Here is an 8,450-nt window from a genome sequence, read left to right on the forward strand (position 1 = left end):
TACTCAACTTTAAAACTATCCATCAAATTTATTGATCGGCACACTACGTGTCAATTACCCATACATTCCACCACCATATCAATCTTACAAATTGCACCTCCCGAGGCGGGCACAAACACCAAAATCAATCCTCATATCCCTTCATTCTATCAAAAACCTGCATCACGTTTAATCAAATCTTACGCGCATAAAGCCATAACGATAATGCTCCATGTGCCTATCCACTTGCCTCTACTCTCCTTCTATATATTTTCTACTCGTTAGCTTACCCTTGAAACACTCTCATACACGTTAAAAACCATACAATAAAGAAGAGTGGCATTGCTAAAAAAACAGTCAGATCAGTAATGGGACTTGCAACTTATGAGAATCACTATGCACCGCCCAATATGAAGAAGTTTGGCTATGATGCTCCTGAAGGAGTTGAAATTAGAGGCAGATATGACGGAGAGTTTGCAGTGATCCTTACCAAGGATGCTTTGCAATTTGTTGCTGATTTGCAGAGAGAGTTTAGGAACCGCATCAAGTATGCAATGGAGTGTCGCAAGGAAGCCAAAAGGAGGTACAGTGAGGGGGCTTTACCAGGGTTTGATCCAGCTACAAGGTACATAAGGGAGGGGGAGTGGACATGTGTACCTGTCCCTCCAGCTGTTGCTGATAGGAAGGTGGAGATTACAGGTCCAGTGGAGAGGAAAATGATCATCAATGCACTCAATTCTGGAGCTAAAGTTTTCATGGTCAGTTTGGCAGTACTTCTACTTTATTCGTGGAAAGCCACTAGTTTCAAAACGTAATATCCATGAATGATTGAATATCCAGGAAGCTCCGAAATATATGAATTTTCAGCCAGAAATGAAAACTCACTTCTGCAATTTGCAGATATGTCCATTTTGAATGCATTAGACAGAAGTAAAAGTCGCAAGCTGCAAATTGTTGCTAGCGATAAATCAGGACACCAAGAAGCAAAATAATATAAAGAAAATATATGATTAATGTCCTTCAAACTTGTGCGATTTCAAATTCTTCAAGGTGTAGAAACTGAAATCTAGTAAATTTTGGTAGGCTGACTTTGAAGATGCACTGTCACCAAGTTGGGAGAACCTTATGAGAGGACAAGTTAACCTGAAGGATGCTGTTGATGGGACTATTACCTTTCACGACAAGGTCAGGAACAGGGTTTATAAGCTGAATAACCAGACAGCGAAGTTGTTTGTCCGCCCACGGGGTTGGCATCTACCTGAGGCGCACATTCTCATTGATGGAGAGCCTGCAACTGGTTGCCTTGTGGACTTTGGCCTTTACTTTTACCACAACCATGCAGCATTCCGTCGGATTCAGGGTGCAGGATTTGGGCCTTTCTTCTATCTCCCTAAGATGGAGAATTCAAGGTAATCTTTCATCTGAGATAATAGAGTAGCTAAATTGTCAAGCAATCCTAACTTTGAAGTTTTTTCTGCAATTAATTTTGAGAATAATTTGAAAGATTTTTGGAAGTTCACAGAAAGACACCAATTAATTCAGCAGGTTGTTTCGGGTTCGACTTCCCACCTCAATTATAGTCTTCACTCGTTGGAAGGTTCCCTTGTGGAATGTTCCTTTAGAACAACGATCGATGATGCTATATGCATTACCAATGGTCATGACATGATTTCACATTGAGCTGAACATTGTTCGATGCTATATGTATTACCAATGGCCATGACATGATTTCAACATGATTTCACATTGAGCTGAACATTGTTACATGATCTGCATTATTGGCAGGGAGGCTAAGATATGGAACTGTGTGTTTGAGAAAGCAGAGAAGATGGCAGGAATTGAAAGGGGAAGCATCAGGGCCACTGTCCTAATCGAAACACTTCCAGCTGTTTTCCAAATGAATGAAATCCTCTACGAACTAAGGGACCACTCTGTTGGCTTGAACTGCGGAAGATGGGATTACATCTTCAGCTATGTCAAGACATTCCAGGCTCACCCAGATCGCCTGCTACCAGACAGGGTTCAAGTTGGCATGACTCAGCACTTCATGAAGAGCTACTCTGATCTCCTCATCTGGACATGCCATAGGCGTGGTGTACATGCGATGGGCGGCATGGTACGTTGCACTTTATTCTGTGCATCATCAGCATGCATGATCTTATTTTAAAAAAATTGGTAATTTTTACATCCATGTTTCATCTCTTAAATATCAAACAGGCAGCTCAGATTCCAATCAGAGACGATCCAGAGGCGAATAATGAAGCACTAGAACTCGTGCGAAAGGACAAGCTAAGAGAGGTTCGAGCAGGACATGATGGAACATGGGCAGCCCACCCTGGACTTATCCCAGCTTGCATGGAAGTCTTCTCAAACAACATGGGAAACACGCCAAACCAAATCCAATCCATGAAGCGCGAAGATGCATCGACCATAACAGAGGAAGACCTCTTACAGAGGCCAAGAGGGTCCCGTTCATTGGAAGGTCTCCGCCTAAACACCCGTGTAGGAATCCAGTACTTAGCAGCATGGCTAACTGGAACTGGCTCCGTCCCTCTTTACAACCTCATGGAAGATGCTGCCACTGCAGAAATCAGCAGAGTTCAGAACTGGCAATGGCTTAAATATGGAGTAGAACTTGACGGAGATGGCGTTGGAGTGAAAGTTAACAATGATCTGTTCGGGAAAGTGGTGGAAGAGGAAATGGCTAGGATTGAAAGGGAAGTTGGGAAAGAGAAATTCAAGAGGGGAATGTACAAGGAGGCCTGCAAGATTTTCGCAAGGCAGTGCACAGCACCTACACTGGATGAATTTCTTACCCTGAATGCTTATGATAATATCGTCATCCATCACCCTATGGGATCATCATCCCGCCTCTGAGTCATGAGTTTCATCGCTTGTTTTTAATTTCCTGGGATTGATGTGTGCCCTCGTGTTCTACCCTACTACTGCAACTTGAATAAAATCCTTCCCATCTGTTTGAACTTAAGTTCCACCCTTTACTTGCACCTTTTTTTTTTGTCTTCTTACACACTAGCATTTTCTAAGATGATTAGAAAAAAACGTCAATTCCCTAAAAAATAATATAGAAATTCTACTAGTTTATCCACGCGAAAGTTTTTGAGACGTAAAGAAATATACTTAGATACCTAAAAACTTTCTGCCATTATTATTACTTTCAGTATAACTGTTTAAATTTTAAAAAAAAATTATCCAACTTTTTAATTGATATTTAGTAAGGACTACACTAAATCATGTTAAATTTTTATTTTATTATATCATAGAAAATACTAAAATTAATTTAGTATCAATCTAACACTAAATAATAAAGTTTTATTTTATTATATCATAAAAAATAATAAAATTAATTTATTATTAATTTAATACTAAATAATAAAATTCATTAAAATCCTTACATTAAATAATAAGATAAACAAAAAAAAAATACCCAAAAATCACACTCCAACTCTTTAATTAATATTTAATTAACCTGTTAAATTAAGGTTTCGAATCATAGACTCCACTTGACCTATTTATTTTATATTTTATTATATGATAATAAATATAAAAGTTATTTATTATCAATTCAATACTAAAAAAATAAAATTTATTAAAAATATTAATTTAAATAATAAAATTAAAACAAATCCAAAACAATAAAATGAATAAGAAAAAAAAACTTGGTTGCATTCGGCTGGGCTTAACTTAAAGAGATAGATGTGTTAGCTTAAGGGAGGCGTGCATGCTTGGACATATTATTTTCCTTTTTTACCTGTTTTTTTCTAATTAAAAAAATAAATATAAATAAGAAGTTATATGTGTTTGTTTTAAATAAAATAAAATACCTAACTTGACTCACACTCACAATTTTATAGGTATTCTATGTGTTTCAACCAAGTTAAGGCATCACTTTGTTCTACAATGCTTAAAATAATCAAATAATATATTAACTTCTTCTTTTTATGGTAGTTGAGGAAAAAATATAGTAACCCTGAATCTTAACTCGCAATTCTACATTACTTCCACACATTAACTACTAAGCTAGAAGCTTATAATCAAATGATTAAAATATAAATTAATTTGATTGACTATTTACAGGAACAGTTGAACCAACTCTTTTTAACTCTTTTTTTTTTTTAGTTTTTAGTATAAAGTATAAGAAAAGAAAAACATAACTAGGAATAAAGGAAAGTTTTGAATGTTTAGATCAGTAGAAATTTCGAAGGCAAAAGGTTTATATTATTTAAACATGATTATGGAAATGGCCCCTGACGTAGTGCTTGATAGCAAGTAGTTTGGGCTTGGATTATTTAAAAACGCGTCGCACCATAGTTGCTTGATTCGGCCCATGTTTTGCCTATTTATTCAAATCACTTTTATTATCAAACCCCCCACCTCTAACTGAATAATCCTAAGAGGTAGGTTCGATCCCTCCTTTTAGCAAGAAATCTTGTTGAAAAGTATTAGGGCTTGCCTGTAGCAATTGTGGCTTCGGCTGGTCTCATCTTTTCCCAGAAGTGAAGAATTTGAGTTATACTAATTAATAATATTATAATAATTTTAGTTATAAAACTATAATTGATTTGATAGATTGAATCCAGGTATAAATTAATATAAATTTAAAAAATAAAAAATAAAAAATTAACTTAATTTAACTAGGTTAAAAATCAAAGTCAAGTCAAGATAAAACATTAGTAAAAAAATCATTAATTTTTTTGAAAAAGAATTAATGGTCAAAACAAGATTCTTTTGATTTTTTTGGGTCAACCAAGTTGACTATTTTGATCCATGACCTGAATCTTGTCCTGGGTTGATTTTCAAGTCAGACTTTAAACATAAACCTATAGTAACCTTTACGATTCGTGACCCTGACTTTGTCTCGATTAATCATGAGGTTGAGTTTGAAAACTATGATAATAATAATTTTTTTTATATTGACTCGTATCAACCTAGGTTTTGCTTCATGTTAAGTTTCAAATCAAGTTTTAAAACTATGATAATAACCATTTTTATTTTATGTTGACTTGGATCAACCCGAGTTTACCTTCACAACATGTGATCCAGGCCTTACCCCGGTCAATTTTTTATTTGAATTTTAAAATTATAATAACAACAACTTTTATTTTTATATTAACATGAATCAATAGTCAATCTCACTTATGACCTGAGCCTTGTCTAGGGTTGACCCCAAAATCAAATTTTAAAATTATAATAATAACCACTTTTATTTTTATGTGGGCTCGGGCAACCCAACTAGTGACCCGGGCCGATCCATTGAACCGGGTTTTGCCTTGAATTGATCTCAATTTGAGTTTTAAAATTATAATAATTATTATTTTTATCTTTACATCTCTAGTTAAATAATTTTGGAATTATAAGTTTCATTTCTAGTTAAATAATTTTGGAATTATAAGTTTTTTACAATGGTATTTCAAAAAATAAAAAATAATATCTATCTAGACATGTTATATTTATACCTTATGTTTTGAAAGTATAAAAATTCATTTTAAAATTATTATATAAATAAATTCATGACAAGATATTTTTCTATTTCTAATGTTTTTGTATTATATAAAGATATTTTTCTATTTCTAATGTTTTTGTTTTTTTAAGTAACCAAATCTAATCTTTTAAAGTCAAATAGAAGATAGTAATTTTGAAAAAAAGTTATAAAATAAGCCAAGCAATTATTTGATGACATGTGTTCCTGTAGTGCCTTATTCTATGCGTAACCAGTGATTGCAATGACTGCTACAAGTTTAATTATGGGGGTCTCATATATCTGAAGGACTTGTTTTTTGGCACATAAAAAATACCAATCTTCCACATTCTTCTTCTTTAATAGCCACCCTAATTTCTACTATCGAGAGAAAAGAAAGCAAAAACAGCGCCCATCCTTCCCATCTATACAGAACTGGATTCTTTCCCTTAAATTTATTATAAGCTAGCTAGGGTTTGCTCGAGGGGAGATGCATTAATGGGTCCAATCTAACGTGAGTCTTACTCATGATGGCATACAGATAAGAAGATACTCCAAAGGTAGTTAAATTCCTCTTTTTTTGCCCTAAAAGCGCTGTTCTAGTTCTCTGTAATCCTTTCTTGGATTGGGAAAGTTGCGTGAACCTAATCCATCAAGACTTGTTAGGGTTAGCAGGTTTACTGTGTAGTCATGGCCGGCATCAACACCTGGCACAAAGCCACCACTAGTTTACGAGCGAAGCGGACATTAGACTATTTAAAGCAATGAGAATGGGGCCTGGCGTTGAAAACATTCGAAGAGTGTTTGATTTGTTCTAATTCCATTGGATGCACATGCTCGCGTAAGGGAGGGAGGTCCAACCTTGAAGCTAAAAATAGGAAAGAAAAATTAAAATAATAAACTAAAGTGTGTTTTTATGTGTTTTGTTCTCTTAATTTATAAAGGATCGGCAGACATGTCACATAATCGATGTCTTTATCGTATAGATAGAATGCAACTTTTGCCTAAATATGTAATCCATATTTTTTAAACACTTAATCACTTCTACTGTAAGAAGGGAGTGATTGTTGTTACTCTTGATGGCTTCACCTAAATAATCATCTTCCGTTTCTAACATGGACTAAGCTCTACAGGCTAAGCCCTACATGTTCTTCAAGATTTTTTCAGGTCTTCACGCAAGTTTATGGGGATTTTTTTAGGGTTTTTACATGGTGTTTTTAATATTTTATACTGATTTAATGCATATTATTATATTATTTTAAATAAAATATAATTTTAAATACCTTATTAATTTACAAAAATAAAATGATTTTTTCGACTCCTCCTCTCTAAAATAACAAAACTCATTAACTATTTATATCCCATAAATCTATCAAATTTAAAGTCCCGAATGTACACTCTATATCACATGTACATTTTACCGCTTATCTTTTTAAAATAATATTACATCCTTTTTCATTATGAAAATAATTATTTAAATATATAAAAATCTCTTATCTATAATAAATTTTTTTTTACAAATAATAACTTCTAACTGCCCTGACTTATAAAATACCAACCACCTTAACTTATCCAGCATTAGTTATTAACCATCTTTTAACTTACCAATCACCGAGCAGCAACAACGGTGATCATCTACCTTGACTTGCTAATTACCTGCAATCTTTCACTTCCCGCATCAAGTTACCAGCCACATTCGGCAAATATGTCAATGCAAAGCTTTTGTCATGGTTCAAATGCAAATCACATCGATGATGCGATGCCTTGTTCAAAGAAGCTATTACGTGATTTACGGTTCTTAATCAATATTTCGAGTGCAGGAAGAGAAGAACCAATTATCCTCCACATGTACATGTCCATCTTGAAAAACATGGCTAAAATGAGAGCTCCCATACGTTGTGAATTGCTTGTCATGCACGCAGTATATGGACCTGGCTTTGTTCTTCAATCAAGCAAGAAAACAATAAACAACAACAATTCATTGTCATTGCGTGGTGTAGTGAATGGGGCTTTGAAATTCTTCACCAGCAAATGAAAGGGAGCATTTTAATTTGTATCTGCACAGATACAGAATAACTTGAATGTTGATCCCGACTTCGTCCAATCCTCTAGGAAAAAATCAATTTAATAAGCCAGCTCTAAAGTTGATGCATGACCAAATTCATCGAATAGTTCGATCTTGCTCTTAGCATGCCATGTGTATGGTAGAGACAGCTCTACGTCAAAGGTTGCTCATGTTTTCAAGCGAGTTAATGTAGGGATAAAAAACTACTTGCCCCCATCATTCTCAATGCAAGATATTTTCGTTGCCAACATTGCTAAAGTGATACCTGTACCAATAGACCTAATATTGGTTGGAATATATCTTCATTTTTATTTCATTGACTTAATTGCATGCATATATATATATATATAAAGAAAGTGTTTCTTTTAAGAAGGGGGGAAAGAGTGAAAAGAAACCTAGATATTATACAACTTACAGTGAGGGCTGTGAAAGGATATTGCAAACGGTGGAAAACACTATGTTCGCATCATGGAGACTAGCGGCCTGAATTAATACCCTTTGATTCTTTGCTTTGCGAATAAAAGAAAAGGTGAAGGGCTCTCATGCATTTCTCCTAGCCTTGGCCATGGCTTGCCCTTTATAAAAGGTTACCTAAATCTATTGGCAGAAATTCTGAAAGAATAGACACATAGAGATGATCTTGTCTGCCTGAAATCTTGTGAAGTCACTTTCACTTTAATAAGATGCCACTAGGAGAAGTAGTCAATCAAATCCCATTTTTCAATGACTATGAGGTAATCATGGAACCATGCTCTCGTTGGAAATTAAAAAAATCCGACACAGGCCTCTCCATTAGTGGAAAGAAGACGTATTTCTCTCTGTTAATTTACAATTATTTATCTAAATTAATCATTTAATTAGTTTAAGATTTTAAATTGAGGTGATTTTATTGAAAAATAAATAAATTAGCTGAACCCTTCATTTCAAAAT

General features: G+C 34.4%; 1 protein-coding gene across 1 annotated transcript; it reads left to right on the forward strand.

Moving 5' to 3' along the window:
• Nucleotides 1-307: 307 nt before the first annotated feature.
• Nucleotides 308-2,956, forward strand: MLS (malate synthase). The gene is made up of 4 exons (XM_011025765.1): nt 308-737; nt 1,063-1,388; nt 1,765-2,095; nt 2,197-2,956. The coding sequence occupies exons 1-4, from the start codon at nt 348-350 to the stop codon at nt 2,854-2,856; spliced, it is 1,707 nt and encodes a 568-aa protein (XP_011024067.1). The 5' UTR covers nt 308-347; the 3' UTR covers nt 2,857-2,956.
• Nucleotides 2,957-8,450: the final 5,494 nt, after the last annotated feature.

This window comes from Populus euphratica, unplaced genomic scaffold (assembly GCF_000495115.2).
Source record: "Populus euphratica unplaced genomic scaffold, PopEup_1.0 scaffold22.1, whole genome shotgun sequence".
Taxonomy (NCBI): Eukaryota; Viridiplantae; Streptophyta; class Magnoliopsida; order Malpighiales; family Salicaceae; genus Populus; species Populus euphratica.

Excerpts from the sequence above, each read along its gene's own strand:
- MLS (XM_011025765.1), top strand. The coding sequence starts at position 348 with ATGGGACTTGCAACTTATGAGAATCACTATGCACCGCCCAATATGAAG. Across the intron at positions 738-1,062 it reads CTGGAGCTAAAGTTTTCATG|GCTGACTTTGAAGATGCACT; the intron begins GTCAGTTTGGCA and ends AAATTTTGGTAG. Across the intron at positions 1,389-1,764 it reads CCTAAGATGGAGAATTCAAG|GGAGGCTAAGATATGGAACT; the intron begins GTAATCTTTCAT and ends CATTATTGGCAG.